Source organism: Adiantum capillus-veneris, chromosome 5 (assembly GCF_014529385.1).
Source record: "Adiantum capillus-veneris isolate H3 chromosome 5, ASM1452938v2, whole genome shotgun sequence".
NCBI lineage: Eukaryota > Viridiplantae > Streptophyta > Polypodiopsida > Polypodiales > Pteridaceae > Adiantum > Adiantum capillus-veneris.
Window position 1 is genome coordinate 163,113,329 of NC_140935.1, and position 21,140 is coordinate 163,134,468.

The 21,140-nt window shown below is 42.7% G+C and overlaps 2 protein-coding genes and 1 pseudogene across 2 annotated transcripts; 2 read left to right on the forward strand and 1 right to left on the reverse strand.

The window, feature by feature from the left end:
• Window positions 1–2,041: 2,041 nt before the first annotated feature.
• LOC147458470 (uncharacterized) lies at window positions 2,042–4,869 on the reverse strand. Its single transcript, XM_086511853.1, has 3 exons — window positions 3,093–4,869; window positions 2,810–2,919; window positions 2,042–2,541 (listed from the first exon to the last, which is right to left on the reverse strand). The coding sequence occupies exons 1-3, from the start codon at window positions 4,230–4,232 to the stop codon at window positions 2,445–2,447; spliced, it is 1,347 nt and encodes a 448-aa protein (XP_086367979.1). The 5' UTR covers window positions 4,233–4,869; the 3' UTR covers window positions 2,042–2,444.
• Window positions 4,870–7,485: 2,616 nt separating this feature from the next.
• On the forward strand, window positions 7,486–9,107 carry LOC147458471 (uncharacterized). Its single transcript, XM_086511854.1, has 5 exons — window positions 7,486–7,571; window positions 8,042–8,104; window positions 8,300–8,437; window positions 8,530–8,620; window positions 8,878–9,107. The coding sequence occupies exons 1-5, from the start codon at window positions 7,486–7,488 to the stop codon at window positions 8,977–8,979; spliced, it is 480 nt and encodes a 159-aa protein (XP_086367980.1). The 3' UTR covers window positions 8,980–9,107.
• Window positions 9,108–19,714: 10,607 nt separating this feature from the next.
• On the forward strand, window positions 19,715–20,230 carry LOC147458472 (secreted RxLR effector protein 161 pseudogene; annotated as a pseudogene).
• The last annotated feature ends 910 nt before the right edge of the window (window positions 20,231–21,140 follow it).

Consider the following 21,140-nt stretch of genomic DNA (forward strand, 5'->3'; position numbering starts at 1 on the left):
AGCCATAAGTGTCAACTTTTTTGGGTGAATACCTAGTACCTCGAATGCTCTAGAGCTTGAAAGCTGAATATTTCATGTCTTTAGAAAGGGGCCACCGATTGTTGAGTTTGTTGTGCAAAGTCGACTTTGATGAACAGTGAGTCTTGACTAGATTCTTGGGCATGTTATATGCCTTATCAAATTTGATACAAGCTTCGACAAGCCTATTTGCTTTACTAAAACCTTTTGATGAGTTGCAATATGTTTCATGAAGTGTACATTGATTGTGTTGGCAATGGCTTCAATAAAAAATTCATAGAATGTGTTTATTGTCGAAGGTTGCCATTTGTTAAGGTCTTCCTTTGGGCCGCTCTTGTGTAGCAGCTTGATAACACCCGTGTTGATAGATTAGGGTATGGCTTTAAACCTAATTGCTTCCTTCCAAACTTTGAGGATGAGCAAGCTTATAGGGTCCTTTAAAGTTTAGTAGAACGTAGGTGGAAGCACATCTAGGGAAATGTTTTCTTCACTTTGAGCCTTTCAATGAAAATGCTCTTGCAAGGATAGGGGAAGATTAGTGGAAGCTTCCATTGAAGGGGGGATGCATTTAGTCCAATATCCTTGGGGGCATCTCTGTGGACTCTTTGAGTGACAGTAATTACCATCTTTGAGTGGCATTAATTACCTCCTTCAGGCTAAAGAGGCTCTTAAAGTGCCTCTTAGAAAACTCCGGGTTCTTTTTCTCAACATGGTTGGGGTTGCAGTGGGAGAGGATGAAAAGAATGATTTTTCTCATATATTCCTTCAAGGGACCTAAACATTTCCTTAGTGGGCATGTCCATCTTGCCATCCCACCACTCCTTGAAGAAAAGGGGTGTGTTTTAGTGAGAATTCTTCTTCTTCTTCTCAGTCTAATCCAAGTCTCTACAATTTAAGACTAGTTTTTTTATTAAAAAAATTGGGGGCCAATGTTAAGCGTGATGAGATGGGTATCTCGTATGGTTGCTAAGTAGGCTCTAGTAGGGAGTGCTCCATGTCAAGAGGTAACACACAAAGGGTAGTGATGAGAAAGGCAAATGGCTAGTTTGGGCTTGACCTTGAAACTATTGAAGATGTTGGTCAGGCGCATGGATATGTAACATCTATCTGGTCTGGCATTTCTAGCTAGATCTCCTTTGCTATAGTTTTTCCCATGTAAACTCAATCTCTAGACCTAGTCCCATTGTTGGATTCGGGTCTCAATTTCATTCAATCCGCCTTTTCAACACCTAAGATAAATATACATGTTAGTAGGAAATGAATTTCTTTCGGATGTGACACTACGTGACAACAAACCTCACCCTTGGTAAGTGCAGGCATTGAAAAATCAAGTACTATTAAAACATTGACTCACTGATTGGTCATCAAAATAGGCAACACCTAGAAGTCAGTTTATCAAAGCGTTGCAAGGGATTCTCTCCAAATATAGCCTCCATGAATGCACACATAGGAGCATAAGCTGAGAGCTTACCCCACGGAAGCTCTTTAACTTTGTTCAAAGGAAACTCCCATGCTTTTGTAAGGAAATTAACATGTTGCAAATGAAATTTATGAATCACACATTTTTGGAAATATAGTTTGTGATCTGCAATTTTATAGTCTACCTGGCCATACTTGGTCTACATGTAGACCAAGTACGGTGTATTCAAGCACAAATCATAATGTATGTGTTGGTCTGACACATACGCACTGACGCGAGAGAGAGAGAGAGAGAGAGAGAGAGAGAGAGAGAGAGAGAGAGAGAGAGAGAGAAGGGGGGGGGGGGGGGTGATAAATCAATTGTAACTCTTCCTACTATCACACCTAAATCTTTTAATTGATAGCAAAGAGCTTCATCAAAAGCTTTCTATGTTTGCTACTACAAGCAACAGTGCCGCCGACGGTGGCAGAAGTCCCACTCATGTTCACCAAAGAACAATCATATGATATAATCTGCCATTATATTCTAGGGTACTGCACAAGAGCTCACATAGAAACACATGAGCTCACATTGTGTGCACAATTTACAAAGAGAGACGATGAGTTAGGCGTCAAGTTTGCTTCCATCGCATTAAGAAAGTAGTTCACATTGAGTCCTTACATGGAGTTTGACAAAGTGGACAGGCCATCTTGCCAATCCATTGATGTCTCATGAAAGGGGGAATATCGATTAGCCATGAGGTTGAACCACTATAGCATGTACACAAGCACAATGTACAAGAAAAACACACATTGCCAGCATCATATTGTTCTCTTTTTGCCTCTGGAGCGTCATGATGCTCTAATATGAAATCACATCTCCTTCTCTGATCTTCCTCTCCCAGCTCTCCCTCTCCCTCGTGTGTTCACGAGTCACCATTTAGCTTACAACCAGTATATAGTAGGGTAATGACTCAGCACGTTCTTCTAATTTCAATAGGGAAGGGAAGGGCCAGTTCGAGGCAGCTTCAGCAGACTGACTTGCAAACGATTGGGTCCTTTGAGACGTCTAGGTCATTATTGCCACACAATGGCCAGCATTTGCTTTTAACACTCTTTGAAAACCTGTGTAGCGAAATGAAATTAACGTTGCAGCATTGTCGATTATCAACGAACACAAAGGGGAACATGAAAGAGGTGCATGTGCATGTGTAAGTACTGAATCAGGAAATGAACTTACAAACGGTGTATGCGCAATGGATACAGCGCATGCACTGGTCATAGGCGCAATGAAGACTATTTTCTTATTTGTGTATGAGAGAGAGAGAGAGAGAGAGAGAGAGAGAGAGAGTTGTGATGAATATAAAAGGGATCATGATCATAGTAGCTGTACCTTCGACCACTCCCGAGACGTGCCTTGCATGAACTCTTGCACCTTCTTCCAGCAGATCCAAGATCCATGGCCTCCTTGGCACAGTTGCTACAGTAGAGTCTCCCACATACCTGCATTAATGGTTATCACAAGTGATCAAGACTTCAAGACTTTAATTACATAGCAGATCTAAGCGGAATTGAAGGAATGTGGTCTCCAAAATCCTCCCTTTGCCCTCCGCATTGATAGCTATATTCAGCTGGTACAATTCACACGATTGATAGATGGCTGGTTTAATGCGTACCATGCAGCGTGACTTGAAGAAGATGGTGTATGATGCACAGGCTGAGCATTGGCTGGAGGGATGCACCCGACTCGACGACCCTCCTGCCCTCATGATCAGCTGCTGCTTCTGCGCTTTCATTCTTCTCGAGCTACGTTCTTTGAGCTTTAAAGGTGGCGCCAGAGGAGGACGGTGCGCTGCCGTTCTATTGAATGACCGCTTGAATGATGACCTGCTAGAAGAATATCCTGACAAGGGGGATGATGCGGGCTTAATCTGATCATCCGGTGTTGAGAGCACATGAGCAAGCTTTGGTAATGGCGATGGCGCGGTTCTAGGTACATTTTCTTGCAGTAGCCGTAATGGCACATTTCGGAGTGAAGGATCGCTTGAAAGCCCATTGGGGAGGGGTAAAGCTGCCATATGATTGCTGCGGGGGAATGAAAAGCTAAATGCAAGCTTGCACTGATCAGAAGATGAGTGTCTATCGATACATTTACCTGATTTGCGACAACTTTGTGACCTTCCCTGTCTTGGGGGTGCCTGCGATGATGGCAGAGGCTTGGATGACACTGCGTGTGTAAGAGGCGCAACTAGAGTGCCATGAATAGAGAAAGGGGGTTCAACAATGTCACGGAGGGAGAGATCATAGGAGGCCTCGCAGAGTGAATCGTAGAGCTGTTGAAGCTCCTTCTTACTTTGCCGGGGCGAGGAGTATGTAGCATCATCGTGATCGCCACTGTGCGTAGTAGGGTCATTTTGAGCATGCAGAGGAGCCATGGCGGATGCAGGAAAAATAGGCGCTGGAGATGGAGGAGGATATGCAGATGAGCCCGGTCGCCATGGCATTGATGGCGAATCCGGGGGGGACTCATCGTCGACGTCATGGTCGTCTGAGGGAAGTGGAGGCACCGGGCAGCAGAAAAGGGGCACTTCATAGCGTGAGCCGTAATTAGCAGCTTCTCCTCCTCCAGCTCGTGCAGCTGCTGATGTCTTCATGTACTCATTATTGCATTTTGGCCGATGATGATGGCCATCATGCGCGTCCCTAGGATTAGAGGCATGTTCTGCACGCTGCGGATGACATTGCAGGTCGATTTTGCTCGTGACGGGCCGAACTGGGCAAACCGAAGTAGATGGAGTCATAGTCCTTGAGGCCATGCCGAGAGAGAGAGAGAGAGAGAGAGAGAGAGAGAGAGAGAGATCTGGCGGGTATATACCACAGGTTTTACATACATAAGCGTGCCTGTGTTTCCGTCATGTGTGAGTGAGAGAGATAGAGGTCTGGCTATAACGGAAGCGGCTCTCCTGCACAATTAGAATTTAGCTCTAGCAGCTGCAACAGAGATGAGAGCTTCCATAGGATCTCCGCAGGGTTGTGCTGTCATCATTTCGATGATTCAAGTGCACCACCCTCCCGCTAGTATCATCACACACACACACACACACACAGACTAGACCGTATGGTCATCTCTCACAATCATTCCCTTTCTCTCTCTTTAAATCTGTCAACGCCTTCCTAAATTAAATCATAATATCGCTCTCTCACAGCCGCCTTCCTCCCATGACGCACACAGGTGTACAGTGCTTGCCTTGCCTTGGTTTGTAGAGAGAGAGACTACAGTGTGTGCATGAGAGAGAGAGATGCGTTGGTTGATGACTCATGAGTCAGTGGAGCGAAGGCGGCATTGCTTTTTTGTGTGTGTTTGAGAGATGAGAGAGAGAGAGAGAGAGAGAGAGAGAGACTTGAGGAGTGCAGTGTGGGAGAGGGAGACGGCTGGGTGTGGGCATGATTTTGGGAGGGAATTTGAATGTGCGGTTTGTTTGTTTGCTTGCTGAATCGGATTTAATAATAATGCGATCTCTGATATATTTAAATGAATAAAGAGAGCTCAGAGCGCCTCTTTCAACTTTGAAATCTGTTACCTCGGCTGAGTCGGCTCTTAACTTCTCATATTTGGGAATGGTCTTCCAAGTTCCAACTTCAAACGTTGGCCTCCCTCACCCTTGTCGATATGTGACATGGGTGAGACTCATGGGATCGACGGCGGAGAATGGATCCACCGTTGATCCCATCTGGGCCATGCAAAAAGGTTTCCCCTCGGGTATTCCCCCCCCCCCCCCTGCACGCGCCGCACCTTGAACCCACCACCTCTCCCACCGGACTCACGCAACCTAACCAATCCACCTATCGCGACACGCTGCAAGCAATGCGAGTCTGGCAAATAATATTCTTGCCCCCCCCCCCCCCGCTGCGTTGATCCTACGGCCCAAAGCACCCCGCCCTGCCGCAAATGCGCCTACGTCGTCGATCCCGTGAGTGACACCCCGTGTCACTTATAAACGAGGCTCCCTCACCTATCCTGATTCCTATCCTATGGACATATCTCCACGACTCTGGTTCATCTGGCGGGCCCACTGCTTCCACATGGCGTCGTTCTACCCAACCCGTTCGCATAAACAAATCGTTGCCTCCATTTCTTACCTCTATCGATTTTGGCAAAGTTGAAAATCCCATCTTTTACCCATCCTTTTGAGATGCAACTTAGTTCACACACACAAGAGTTGCTTGCAAGTGGCAAGGGTTCTATCCCCTCTTGTGTAAAACTGCTCTAAATCTCACACAAGCATGGGAGATGGGATCAAAGGCCCCATCAATCTAGGGCCCCCCACATTAAGTATCTAAGTTTATTTTAACTTTTTTGCCTGAGTCTACTTCTCCCCATTGCAATTCGTTTGCACGTCACTTCTTGAGGTAGACACGCGCGGTTCAAGTGGGATGAACAGCGGGATTCACATGGGCCATAGATTGGCGCCCGAATTTACTTATTTTCCAAAGAGTGGAAAATTGGACATGGTTTGAATACAGAGCGAGGGCGGGGTGGAGGTAACCTACGCGCAGGGCGAGAGAGGCTGAGTGAGAGGGACTGAGTTGCTGATTCCGAGCTTGCTGCGTGTGAGAAGGAAGGCCATGAGCTGGGGTGTTGCCACACACAGTCGTATCTGTTTGGTCTCAAGCATTGCCGACTGCTCCATACATAGGCGAGTTGGTGTGCTACGAGCCGTGCCTACTGCTGCACACAGGCGAGTTGGGGTGTCTCGAGCATTGCTTGACTGCTCTGCACACAGGCGAGTTCTTCTACTGCTGCGAGCATTCCCAACTTTCACCCAAGTGCGATTCCAACAAGATGGCCGAATTTACAAGCATGGGCAGGGATTTGAACCTATGGCCGTTCTACACCCTATCACTTTGAAGCCTCTCTCTCTCTCTCTCTCTCTCTCTCTCTCTCTCTCTCTCTCTCTCCCCACACACACACACACACGCTACAATCGAGCCGTACGTCCGTCAGTCAAAGGTTCGAAGGAGGTACGCACACACCGGTCTTTCAATCGATGTTCGATCGTTGTTGACATTGAAGAGGATCGACAGGCCTGCAGAGCACTTTTGAACAAGGTACGTTGGCCATACCCGTCCTTTGTGTTTGTGCATATCTTTTGCTCTTAATGATGTTCCTAGCCATTTTCGTTCATGGCTTGTATTGTAGATTAGGAGGGGTCATATGCAATGGGGAAAAAGAGAGGTAAGAGGATAGGCGCGTGTGGAAAGCGTCGTGGCAAAGGGGTCAATGGAGCTGCATCTAGCAGAGAAGCTTGTGCCCAAAACAAGGGTCATTTATTGACAATGGTAAGCTCTACATTTGATGATATGGAGAGAGAGAGAGAGAGAGAGAGAGAGAGAGAGAGAGAGAGAGAGAGAGAGAGAGAGAGAGAGAGAGAGAAAGAGAGCACACGTTGTCTTGCATAGGTGTCCCCTTATTGCATTGAGGATGTTAGAGGTAAAGATGGTGTCCTTGTGTGTTATTGTCATGTAACGGAGGAATGTCTACAATGGGGTGAAGCCTGGGAAAAACGTGTCAAAATCATTCGACATATCCAAGAGAAGCATGGCCTCACAATCAACATTCCTCGTAGAGCCGTAGGAAGACCCAAGGATAATCGACGCATCCCATTGCCAATCGAATCACAGTCTCATAGACAAGCAAAAACTCGATTTCAAAGCATCGAAACGCGTGTGAAGCTCGCAAGACAAAAACATCGAAAAGATTTAGAAGATGGGGCAGATAGGAGATTGATTTTTAGTTCTCTTAATGGCAAAATACCTTACGAGGAATGGAGAGTGCAATATCTGGAGGGAGAAATGGCGGAGTGGGAGAAAAGGCATGCCGAAGCGGATTGCCAAAATGCAAGAAAGGATTGCAAAAGGATACGATGAAATGGTATAACACTATTTTTGTTTTTTCATTCGGAAAATTTCATTACTCCAGTATGATGCGCATTGTTTAACAAATACGTCAAATTACGGTGTTTTTTATCAATAATATTGTGATCATTGCATTGTTTTTTTATAGTTGCTATGTATAAGCAATATTTGCTTGCCAACAAAGGCTTCACAAAAAGTCAATGGGTGGTTGTGACAAGCCACCGGAGAGGGTGGAAAAGGTAATGCTCGAGCTTGTAATTTACTTTGAAAGCATGCCTTTCTGTTTACTTTAACATTCTCAATGGAGGTCATAAAATGGTTAAAAGTTCAAAAGATGGGTAAGAGTAAGATACATATCGATGTTTCTTCTCCGTTGGCGTCCATGGGGCTTTCACCAGCAAAAAATACAAGGTTTGAAACTAAAATTAATATCAAAATCGATTTGCTATCTTCTTTGAATACGTACGATTATTTTGAGCATGATATTTGCATAGGTCATCTATGAAAAAGATTCTCCATTTACAGTCTGAGTTGTATGGGCTCAAGGTGCACTATGATGCAAATCTTGCAAGGAACATAGCAACAAAAAAGCTTGTTCTTATACTATGGTTCTATTTGTATTGTGAGACTTCTCTTACATATCTATTTCTATATATTTCAAAGTGTTACTTTGTTTTTGAAGTGTAATTGAGACTTTTGTTTATGTTAGATGGCTTGAGGACACTCTTCATAGGGAGGCTTTACATCAAGTGTGGCTTGTTGATACCTTGTGGTATTCTTTTATGCAAACCACTCCTACTGAAAGAGCTGTGCGTAATTACTATGATCGAGTTGATCTTTCTATATGAGTGTGTACATTCTTTCCTGTTGTTGATGAGTAAGTCGTTCTTGAGTGCTTCTCCAAGCTTATTTCTGTTTTGGTGTTGGGGCTTTTTATGCAATGTTATACAATTTTTATTGGTTCTAGGGATCGTTGGACATTAGTTTTGTTCTTCAATTGTCACTTGTGCCCAATTACACATCTACCAAAGGACAAGAGCGCAATTCTCTTCTTTGAGTCGCTCTCATTGCGCTCACTCAATCGATACATCTTGCCTGTCAAGAGGTATGATGCAGTTGACCTTGTTTTATACTATTGAGCTCATCTTATGTTTATGCAAGGCTTCTCTTACGTTGTTTTTTTTTTTGTGAGCGTAGAGTTTTGGAGCATTTTTCAGCTTATGCGACACAACCACAACTAAGAATGGAGCTTAGTCACCCCGAGGATTGTCACGTGCAGACAATAGTGGTGAGCAATGTGGTTATGTTTAAATTATTCCAAGAATAATTCTTTTGAATATGTGTCAAATAACTTGATGTAGATGCCCACACAATCAAACACCAAAAATTGCAGGCTTTATATTATGTTCGTTTTAAAGCTTTTACTTGTGGCTATCATGGATGGCATGCCATACCAAAACCCGATAATGTTGTCATGCTAATGATGTTTACAATTAACGATGTCTAATATGAATGTCCTTGCACTAAAACATTGCCTTGCTGCAGTTTACGAAAACTTGGTTTGCACACGAGCAAGTGGAGGCAATGAAGAGCGTATTTGGTTCTTGGGCTCAAGAAAGTAATGTAGACAACACATCGTCAGTGTAGTAGTGTTTTGAACATAGTGATCTTTGCTATCAAAAATTTTTGGTATTTTGAACATAGTGATCTTTGCTATCACAAGTTTTGGTATTTTGAACATCGTGATCTTTGCTATCACAATTTTTGGTAACCACCTTTTGAAGCTATGCAGACATGGTTATGGTTATGGTTATGTCGGTTCGGTTATGGTTTATGTTGGTTTGGTTATGGTTATGGTTATACAGATTTGTTTATGGTTATGGTTATGCCGGTTTGTTTATGGTTATGGTTATGTCTGTTTGTTTATGGTTTATGTCGGCTTGGTTATGGTTATGGTTATGGTTATAACGGTTTGGTTCTGGTTATGGTTATGCCAGTGTGGTTATGGTATGGTTATGGTTATGCCGGTTTGGTTATGATTTATACCGGTGTGGTTATGGTTTATGCCGGTTTCTTTATGGTTATGCTTATGGTTTATGCCGGTTTAGAGTATGGTTATGGTTACGGCGGTTTAGGAAATCTTCATGAAAATTTACATCGATGACGGTTACAATTATAATTACCGATTATGTGTATCTTTTTGGTTATGGGTTCGATGCATTTTTTTTTTTGTAAATTCGGATAGAATGGGTTGTAAATTCGGGCTGTAAACAAAGTGCATATATATATTTTTTGTAAATTCGGGTAGAATGGGTTGTAAATTTGAGAAGGTGAACATTAAATCATATGGTAAAGACATATATAACATCTACACCAAATAGAAACTATTCTGAATCATTAAGGTGACAAGGGTCAATATATAATCACACAAAATCTTGTCACTAAAAAGAATACTTCTACATAAACTCCAATTGGATTGGTGGGTTTTTTGTGTACACCAACAAAAGTCTCATCGAAGAGGCTTGGGCTCTAAATATGCCTCCTTCTAAGGTGACAAGGGTTGCGTTCAGCATCAAGAGCGTCAGCATGTTCGCATGATAAGATGGTTGTGCGGAAGCTCCTTGCGTCATCACAAACTTGGACGTGCCGCCCAACTAGACTTTCTACATTTTGTATTCCGTTCTGGTGTGTTGATAAAGGGAGTAATGCATTACATGTATGGCAGGAAGAGGTACGATCAGGGTCCACCAAAAGAGCTTTTGTACAACAATGCAAACAAAAAATGCGTGGATGCTCATCAAATTGGATGTGATTGCGACCACGTTGATTCTTTCTTCTAGGTTTCCCAGTTTGGCGGGTGTGCTTGCTTGGTTGGGTAAGATCCAACACTTGAGCTTCCAATTGTCCCAAGCTCGGCCTTCATGTCCAAGGCGTGTTTGTGTTGTGTGCTCTTGGACCTGGGGGATACCTCCTTTTGCAGGCAAATTGATCTCCTTTGGACTGACTAATGATCTAATAGACTCTCTTGCAATCCCCACTTGATGCACAATAGTCTCCATCTCTTTGACACTCCTACATGATAGGTCTTGCTCTATTGAGGGAATTAAGTCCTTGAGTTCTTGGAGACCCTTGGCCACTTCTTCTTTGATGTTAGACTTGTTGCAATCATCATGTTGGGCCCCTTCCATCATTTCATGTGCCTTGTCCACAATCGGTAGAATGGAACTCAAGTGTTGGAAATGGTGTGTGACAATCAATCTTACACCGTAAAGATGTTCACATTCCGAGGACCAATCAGGACAATCACAATAGTTAGCTTGCAAGCTAACATTGTACCATTGAGTGGGTATACATACTGGAGCTTTGCATTTTAAATTGTAAGAGGATTTCATTGACAACTTGAAGGCAAGAGGGGTCAAGTGCATATCTTTGCAAAATCCTTTCCCCTTCCCATAGCTTGTTGGTGTGCTTATGTGAGGAGCCTTGAACTCCGAACTGTCCGGAATCAACTGCATATACAACAAGCATGGTCATGCAACTTGAATACACAAATGTCAATAAAAATTAATGAACATAAGATGGCGCAAACCTATTTCTTGTTTTTTCATAAAGAACTTCAACAATGTAGCACCCATGCGGGCCCCACTCTTTGAATCGTCAACAAGTGCATGTATAAGGTCCATTATGGATCGGTTTATACACGCCTCGAGAAGAGTGTATTTGATGTACTGCCATAAGCGCTCCACTAGGTTTGTAGTGTCAACATTTCCATGGGGGAAGAGCCTTCCAAACTTAGGCCACCGCACTCTCCACGCACAAAAGCGCCCACACCACCCATTGGTGACATATCGCACAACATTGGGGTATGTGGCATATCGGAGAAGCGACTGCTGAAATCTGCCGTCAAAATCTTCTTCACTCGGGCATTGCATGAGGTTAGACATCTCCATGTAGAGCTCACTTTTAACCTCCTTGGGAACTTGGGGGAGAAGATTATCCACCCATGCCTTCTTTGCATGGAACCAACATAGAATGATATGACATGCAATCTTGCAAGAGGATCCTTCCAATGTTGTCTCCCAACAAAAAGGATCTTCATTGACCACTTTGAGAAATGCCTCCAGCTCTTGCGGTGACTTATCAATGACCAAAGCGTTGGGTCGGATGTTACCCATTCTTGAAAGCACTGTTCGCAAAGTTATCTCCAAGGCAATAACGTCATGATGGCATCCGGCATCTTGGGTGCACAACATAAACCATATAGGGTCCCTTGGCCAAGTTGATTTGGTAGCACGGCTGCAAATAGTGGAAGACCGTATACATTTGTCTTGAAAGTGCTATCTATTGCCCAAGAGTTATTTATAGACAAGCGCTTAGCCATATCTAATATCCAATCATCTTGAAATACTACAATAAATGGATTGTCCTTTGGCTCTTTTGCATTTGGATTGTATGGTTGAAAGTATACAACCTAGAAGCATGACAAGTGCCAAAGTCTCAAATAAGAGCTTGTTAGCAGCAACATGCTTTCAAGAGAGAGTTTCCAACCTTATGTTGTTTTTGCAATGCAATAACAATAACCTCTGCATACATGGTTGTCCAATCATCATTAAGGATCCGCTCTGCAAAAAAATGTTGTGGTTAAAAAGACACTACACAGCATTAGAAAACAAACAAAGTATACCACATGATACCTTTAATGCGTTTTTGAAATGATAGAAGTTGAACCTTCCTTGGTATCATAAAAAAGCGGTAGATAGTGTGATCAATCATAGAAGCATTCTCCATTTGATACTTTTCTTTTGAGATTGACATTTGAGCAACATGTCGAGAACTTCCAATATCAAGTAAATCCTCTTTGCAACACTCTAGAACAAGCGGATGAACTGGAAGGTGGTAGAGGTCACTCCTACTTCTTGGAACATGGCCATCGTGAATGGGATGAATTTATATAGTGACCTCATCCTCATCTGCAGCCATTTGTACTTGCACTTTGAATGGACATCCACACTTCTTTGATGTTCTCAATTTTTGTATTTTGCCACTGCGTTCTGGCTCCCCACCCCTATGACACAAGCAATCAATTGTAATACTTGATAGGCGATGTTTCCTTGTCGATCGTGCCATAATCAACCTTGCTTTGTGCTCAACCATAAGATGCTCTAGTTGCACATCCACATCGGTCCTTGTTGTATGTATTTCGTACGATGGGGTATTGTTTAGGTCAAAGGATCGTTGAGGAGCAACATTAACTTTCCTTTGACGGACACATCCACATGACAATACATATTCTTTGATGTAGGACATAGGGATCCCACCATGCTTGACATCAATACACCAAGTTGACCTTAAGGTATCAAGTGTAGTTGTAGATCCTTATGAATAACACTGCCTTCCATGCAATGTGCTTCTCTAACAATATATTCCCAATCCTCAACACATGGAATCCTCAGGAGTGGATGTGACTTGAGACATAGAACATCATGTCTTAAGCACATCATGTCTTTCATTCGTCGCCATTTCTTTACATCAAGCAACCCTTTAGAATCACAAGACTTTGAGCTCTCTTCTCTTTCATAATCATTGTTGTCTTCACTTTCAAGTACCACTCCATGGTGTTGCAAGAGGGGGGGAAGGGTAAAAAGAGGAGAGAGATATAAGAAGAAACACAAGACGCAGAAATATGGTGTCAAAATCCCCCAAATTGGCCTTAAACCGCTTACCCGAATTTACAAATTTTCCGAATTTACAAAAACGCCTGAATTCATTAGAGGCAATATCTCTCAACGAATTGACACATGACATGTAGTCTTTAAAATCTCTAAGTCTTTAAGTAGTCATAAATGTGGATATACTATTTTCTTGTGTTTTGAAGCTACTTTTACATATCTTTGTCCTCTCCAATTCCCACAACCGATTTTATTCTGTAAGCATGAATGAGCGCCGTCGTCACCCGAATCAACCAATTTTCTCGAATTTACAAAATGCCATCGGGCCTTAATCGACGGCCTTGGATAAAAGATCGGGCCTAGAATCTCTTCTAGCCATTGATCCTATTTGAAGAGGCCCATGCCAAATAGTGACAAGGGGGAGACGGCTTGGTGTGGGCATGATTTTGGGAGGGAATTTGAATGTGCGGGTTGTTTTTTCACTTGCTGAATCAGATATAATAATAATGCAATTTTTTATATATTTAAATTATATAGAGAGCTTAGAGCATCTCTTTCAACTTTGAAATCTGTTACCTCGGCTGAGTTGGCTCTTAACTTCTCATATTTGGGAATGGTCTTCCAAGTTCCAACTTCCAACGTTGGCCTCCCTCACCTATCCTGATTCCTATCCTATGGACACATCTCCACGATTCTGGTTCATCTAGCGGGCCCACTGCTTTCGCATGGAGTCATTCTACCCAACCCGTTCACATGAACAAATCGTTGCCTCCATTTCTCAACTTTAATTTTGGCAAAGTTGGAAATCCCATCTTTTACCCTGCCTTTTGAGATGCAACTTAGTTCTCACACACAAGAGTTGCTTGCAAGAGGCAAGGGTTCTATCCCCTCTTGTGCAAAACTGCTCTAAATCTCACACAAGCACGGGAGATGGGATCAAAGGCCCCCATCAATCTAGGGCCCCACACATTAAGTATCTAAGTTTATTTTAACTTTTTTACCCGAGTTTACTTCTCCCCATTGCAATTCGTTTGCACGTCACAACTTGAGGAAGATGTCAACATTTCACAAATGACAAGTGCAAGCAATGTGGTTAGGGCCCTTGGCTCTCATCCCCTAGGTTGTGGGTTCAATCTTCAGAGTGGGAGGGAGTGGCAACGACAGTGAAGTAAACTTGAGTATCCAAATTTACATTTTTCTCAAGTTTACATTGTTTGAGATGTACGGTGTTCAATCATCCCACTGTAGATTCCATCCCTCCCATGCCCTAGTGAGATATAGCTGTGGGTTAACCTCCCCAAGCCTCAATAAATTATCAAGAGCCTTTTTGCCATAGTCAATCATCACACATTTTGGCTTCCACGACTCCATGCCATCAGCTTGGCTTGAGGGTCTGTAGCTCTTCAATCCTTTTTTACTTGCTTAACAGTCCTAGTGGGGCCTAGCATGTAGTTAGGTGTTTTAAATTTTAGCCATAACTTTATTGAGAAATTTCATTTGGTAAGGCGCACGTGGACCTACTCCTCTCTCACCCTCATAACTTCTTCCTCGTCATCACAAGCTACATGTTTCCCCTCTAACTTACTTGTTGCTTCACATGGCACTGTGTGCACCCTTCTAGCAACCATCGTGAGCTACCTCTTGTAACTTGCAGCTCATTGCTTGGATGGCACTGTGTCCCTTTTTTTTTCAACCACCACGAGCCTACCATAGTTTTCTTGTTGCTTCACACACAATAATGTGTGCACCTTTAATCTCTTTATGTAGGAGCTTCACGGTCCAACCCGGTTTTTGCTCCAACAGTATTGTATGCCTTCTTCTTTGATTCCATCACAAGCTCCATGCGGACACCTAAGTGTTGTTGCATGAAGCAGTGTGTCCCTTCTTCTTTGCCACCACCACGAGATTCATGCAGACACCTAATTCTTACTACATGGAGGCAGCGTGTGCTTTGTCTTCACAAAACGTAAGGAATGATGTGGGGGTTGCTTGCAAGCAGAGTATGAGCCACATGTATATGCCACCCATAGCCAAGGATGGGATTATGTGTATTGAGAGAGAGAGAGAGAGAGAGAGAGAGAGAGAGAGAGAGAGAGAGAGAGAGAGAGAGAGAGAGAGAGAGAGAGAGAGAGAGAGAGATTATTATCGTCCTCGAAGGTCAAATATGACCTATGGGACTAAAGTTACATGTGATGTAGTATGTGTATGGTTGATGAGTGACTCTCGATGCTCCAAAATTGTGGTGATGAGAGTCACAATGGAGAGCCCAGACTGTCGCTGGGAGAGGAAAGTGTGTAGGTCTAAGTTATGGCTGAAAAGGTGAGAGAAGCAAGTTCGGATGTGACAAAAATCTCAACACTCTAGTAGTGTGTGGTACTCAGACTCTCGAACTTACAGTGAGCATAATGTGCATAGTCGATTTGACTCTTCTCCATTGCCCCAACACCCTATCTCGCATCGAAGGAAATGGGAGCTAAGTTGAATGGCTTTGATAGTGCATATCGCCGATAAGGGGATAGGCTCAAGCATGTAAGTGTGAGTACGGTTTCCTCTTTCAGCGAAGAACATGGTTTTGTAGTTGGGGGAATATGGGTGGTGTAATGTATGAGAGAGAGAGAGAGAGAGAGAGAGAGAGAGAGAGAGAGAGAGAGAGAGAGAGAGAGAGAGAGAGAGAGAGAGAGAGTAAGTTGGACAACCCATATAATTATTATGTATCGTAGATCGTGTGCATTTTCTCGATTGAAGGATAGAGTGCAAAGACGAACTGAATTCATGCATGTTGGTGGTTTGTGTGTGTGTGTGTGTGTGTGTGTGAGAGAGAGAGAGAGAGAGAGAGAGAGAGAGAGAGAGTTTAAGCCTTGCCATATATGAGTTGTTGTCTTTGAGAGGAGATAGAGGGAAGAGAGAGGAGTAGGTGAAAGAGGACGTTTGTGAACCCAGGTTGGCTGAGTTTGGGCAACGGTGCATGTGCGCGCAGGTGGTGTGCAAAGAAAGAGAAAGAGGAAGCGTTGGTTGCGGGAGAAGAGGCTACGTATGTTTTTTAAGATCGTGTTTGTGAGTCCAAGTTAATTCATGTTGGAACCTAATTCGCTTAAGTGATAATCTAGCCTACACATACTCAATTGTGTGCGTGATGTTTCTCTTTCATCCACCCTAGCTAGCACGATCCCATTCCCATCAAGCGACTTTTGGTTTGGTCTCTAGTATAAGTTGGCGATGCGTATTATATCGCTTAGGATAAAGTGGCGTTTGCTTTGCCCGCTCAGAGTTGGTTTTGTAAAGGCGCTTAGGGCTGGTCGTATAGCAATGCTCTAAACCAATTTAGGAAATCTTTAGTTCGGCTATTTCAGATTGCAATGTTTGGCCGCTTAGGGCTAGTTGCTTAGGACTAGCCGCTCATGGTCAGCAGTTTTTGATTTGGCCACTTACATCACCAATAAGACATGATTTATATTGAACTCTCTTGAGTCACCCCATGGAATGGCTAGGTGTTGTAAGTGTATTGTGGTCCTATTTTCTGTAATTTTTTTCCTTTGGAGTCTTGGCTTGATATGCTTTAGATGAACTTCTAAATAGGGCTGCCTCAAGGCTTGTAGAGACAATTGAACAGTGTCCACCTATGTCATAAAATCTAATATCTACCTATCCCAAATTATTTTCTCATATTGAACTGATCATTTAATGTGGAAAAATGAATAAGAAAAAGAGTTAGCATATAGATATGTACTTTTGGACCTACTTCAGCATGGGCCAAAGGGAGAGAAGGCTACATCTCATGAGGGTCCAAAAGGGAGATGGTCTACCAAAGAGAAATGAATAGGTAATGAAGCTTAAAATACCTTAGGGTTAGCTTCATTAAAGACCTCCAAAGGTTGGTGTTAAAAGTCCTTAGACGTATGACATTTGGGTACTTTAGACCTTAGGCAAGCTAGGCATGTGCTTGAGGTGCTTGCCGTGCTTGAGCTGACTAAGGTGCTTGGCGTGCTTCATAACTAAGGTGCTTGGGGTGCTTGATGACCAAGATTATTGAGGAGCTTGAAAGCCAACCAAGAGCCTACAAAGGAGGGGGTGATCCCTAGAAGTAGGGTATGAGAGAGAACACGCGCACACACTCACTCAAGAGGCACCCTCTCCACAAGAGGCATAAAGGACACATGTCAAGCCCCTATCTAGGTTTCCCTCATCATGTGCCTTAAGCCTATTGGACTTTAGGGAGGTCCAATGAGAATTTAGATGCATGCAAATTATTAATTAATCTCTCTCTCTCTCAAAGGGGGAAAGAAGGACACTTGTCCAGAGTCCAAATTCTACCTTTATTGCTAGTTATGACCCAAGCTTGTGATTGGCCACGCCCTAGCATGGACCAATGAATTGCAAGCTAGAGTAATGAGAGAGGGGAGGTCGAAAAAGGCAAGGAAGGGGTCTCATTTGTTGCACATTCTGCCACACACTCACACCCTCTCTCATGTGTTGAGTAAGAACACCATCTCCTTCTCCAAGCTTGAGAAGTAGAGAGCCTACACCAACACCTCTTGGCTATGGAATGCAAATACAACCAAGAGTCAAGCTTCAATGGCATGTTCATCTTCTCTACCATATATATTACTATGCTAAGCTAAGCTCTAAGAGTAATCTATGGTGAGGAAAGTACTTCTTTCTCTGATGTTATTTCTTCTTCCTGTTCCCTTCCCTCACTCCCTGCTAGCTCTCTCCACCTTTGAAGGTGTTTGAGGCCTTGGGATTGAGGCCAAGGACAAGTTAATACTTACGGGCATAGTTACGGGCATAATATGGGTGCATGAAGCTTACCATCTTCTTGGCATCAACAAGGTCTCAAGACAAAGTATGTATTGTACCAAGTGTCTCTTCAAGGGAGAATCTTTAATACAAAAGCCTTTTGGAGGGGAGACCAACTCCAAGTAAATTCAGTCCTCAACTGTTGTCAATTTATCTAATTCTCTCTCTCTTTTGCAAGTATTCTTCATGCCAAGCTAACTAGGTATAATGTTCATTTTGCTACCTTTAATCAAGTACTCTCCTTATGCTCTTTAAGAATCCTCTTAAGAAAATGCTCACTATTGTTACTTTAATTCCGCTGCAATCAATGTTATTAGCCATATTTTGCTACATTGTTACTGGAGAATTTGGTTTCTCTTTTCTCGATTAAGAAGAGAGGTCCTTAAGTTGTCCATGAAAGGTTGTAGTTGTTCATTGCAAGAGGGTAAGTGGGACACAAATTTATTATCCCGGTTGGAATGAACTAAGTTCGAAATACACCGTTGGGAATTCTAGACTTAATAATGGAGTCTTTTGAGGCTTTCTTTTGGCTTAACCATTGTTGAGCTACTAGAAAGCTTAACAGGAACCATAATCAACCGAGCACTATTAGACCCTCTCCACTACTCTTTGCAATCAATAGTCTCTAAACCATGGGTGTGACTACTTGAGAGCTAATTTTCAAAAGTTAAGAAGAGTAGCACCTAAAGTTTTGAGGTTGCCAAAGCACAAAGTAACAAATATATAAATTTAATTAGCATGGCTGACAATAATAAAGAGAGTAGAATGAATATTGACGACTTTGATTCTGCACATGAAGGTGCTACTAATGATGCCCCCATGTTTGTGAACTATCTTGTTACTAGGTTGCAACAAGCTATGGGCAACCCTGCTTTGCAAGCCGAAGTTAACCAACAACTTTGCACACATGGGATTCTCCAAACTCCCCACGAAGAGAGAGAGCTTAGGAAGCCTCTTGTAGTGCTTTCAAAAGAAGACTCTTGTAGATACTTTCAAAATAAGACTCTCTCCGATGAGAGTAGAGAAGAAAGGGGAATGCATATTAGGAGATATGGTGGGCTAGTCAAGAATTCAAATTTGAATCCTAAATCATTCGTAAAACCGTTCACCCAAAGTAATGTGGTATTAATGGACATGTTTCAGTCACCTCTACCATACAAGATTGTGAAGAGATGTCAAATAAAAAGGGGGAAAGCTCCATTAACTGATTCAGTAATGGGAATCCGGAAGAATGACACTTGGGGCTTAGTACTTCTAAAAGAGGGCACGTTCTTCCTTGCAAATGGGTTTACAAAGTAAAGATTGCTTCCATTGATGATCATCCAAAGTACAAGGCTAGACTGGTTTCTAAGGGTTTTAAGTAGCAAAACGGTGTTTATTTTGATGAAATATTTCACCAGCTGTAAAGATGACCACTCTTTGCTTAGTGCTTGCATTGGTAGCCATTGAGGATATGGAACTTGTTCTAATGAATGTCAAACCGGCATGCTTACATGCGGATCTTCACAACAACCAAAAGGGTTTATTATTGAAGGCAAGGAAAAGATGGTTTGCAGACTTAGAAAGGCTCTCAATGGGACAAAGCAAGGATAGGATCCCATCAATGGTATCATAAGTTTGATGCTTCTTTGAGGTCTCAAGGTTTCAGGAGTGACAAAGATCATTGCATGTACACTAAAAAGGCTATGGATGGTAGCCTTTTGATATTGATCTTGTACGTAGACAACATGTTTATCGCTAGCAAAAGTACAAGCAAGATAGATGCATTGACAACAAGGTTGCACAAAAACTTTGATGTGAAGGATTTAGGAGAAGCCAATCACTTTCTTGATATGCGGATTATTAGAGATAGGAGAGAGAAAATGCTTAACTTATCTTAGACTGAATACATTTCCAAGATACTTGAACATTTTAATATGGAGAGGGGGAAGGTATCCAATAGCCCGTTACCTCCATACGTAAAATTTATCCAAAGTGGTTGTCCTAAAGCAGAAGAGAAAAAGGTTGAAATAGCCAAGGCTACTTATGCCTCTGCTATTGGTAGCTTGATGTATGTCATGATTGCTACGCATCCAGACATTGCATTTGTAGTTGGAGTAGTTAGTAAATACATACCTAATCCTTGTAAGAAGCATTGGGAGGCAATGAAAGGAGTGATGAGATATTTGAGCGGTACAAAGGATAAATACTTATGCTTTGGGATCAAGGAGGTATGTGTAAAAGGATACACGGATGCTAATTATGCAGGGAATGTGGACAATAGAAGGTACACTAGTGGCTACATTTCTAGATTTGTTGGGGGTGCAAAAGAGTCATGGAGATCTCATTTGCAAGATTTCATTTCTCAATCAAGCATTGAGGCAGAATATGTGGCTGCCTCTGAAGCGTGGAAAGCAGTGGCTTGCTCATCTAGTGGGAGATTTGGATGTTAATGCTGAGATTTTGATGTTGCATTGTGATAGTCAAAGTGTTATTCAAGTAGCACAAAGTCCTATGTTTCATGACAAAGCACATTGAGATTAAGTATCATTTCATTCGAGAGATGCTTGAGGACAAGTGCATCCATCTTGTCAAGGTGCTCATGCATGACAACTTTGCTGACCTTCTCATGAAGGGTTTACCTCCTCAGCTTTTTGCATACTGTCGTGACTTGATGGGTATTGGGTAGAGCCATCATACTCTACTTACCTCTTTCTCCGCTTATCGACACATTGACCTTTAGGTGGGAGGTAGTTGGGTATAAAGGCCGTTAAACCAATAACATCACAAGCTAATCGCTCACTAACCCTAATCTCATTCTTTCTTATTGATAATATAAAACAATAAGGAGTTCGCACATTGTGTGAGAAGAAGCTCCACCAAAAAACCTCTCTCTTTTCTCTTCTCTCAAAACCCTAATCTTTCAACCCTTGCATCCCTTCCGCAATATGCACTCATCTATATGGAGCACATAGATTGTCCAAGTGTAGTAAGCAAACTTAGGTTGATGCTAAACTTTGAGCATCATACAATTACTCCAAATTTAGTGCCTTTTCTACATAACTACATTTATAGACCTATCCTAGACTACACCCTTGGAACTGCATTAATTTTGTTGGGTTATATGCTAGTGGCCCGTGGGGTTATAGGCCATGTTGGGTTATGGGTCACTGGCCCGCGCCCGCCCTTTATTCTTTCTTTATCTTTATAATGTCTAATACGGAGTTGAGAGGGTTACTCTCAATAGCTCCACCAAACACCTCTGTGTTCTCCTCATCTCCTTCCCCTTCTCTCCTTCCATCTTGCACTCACCACTCCTCCGTTCTACAAGTGGTATCAGAGAACAGGGAGCTCATCGGCATC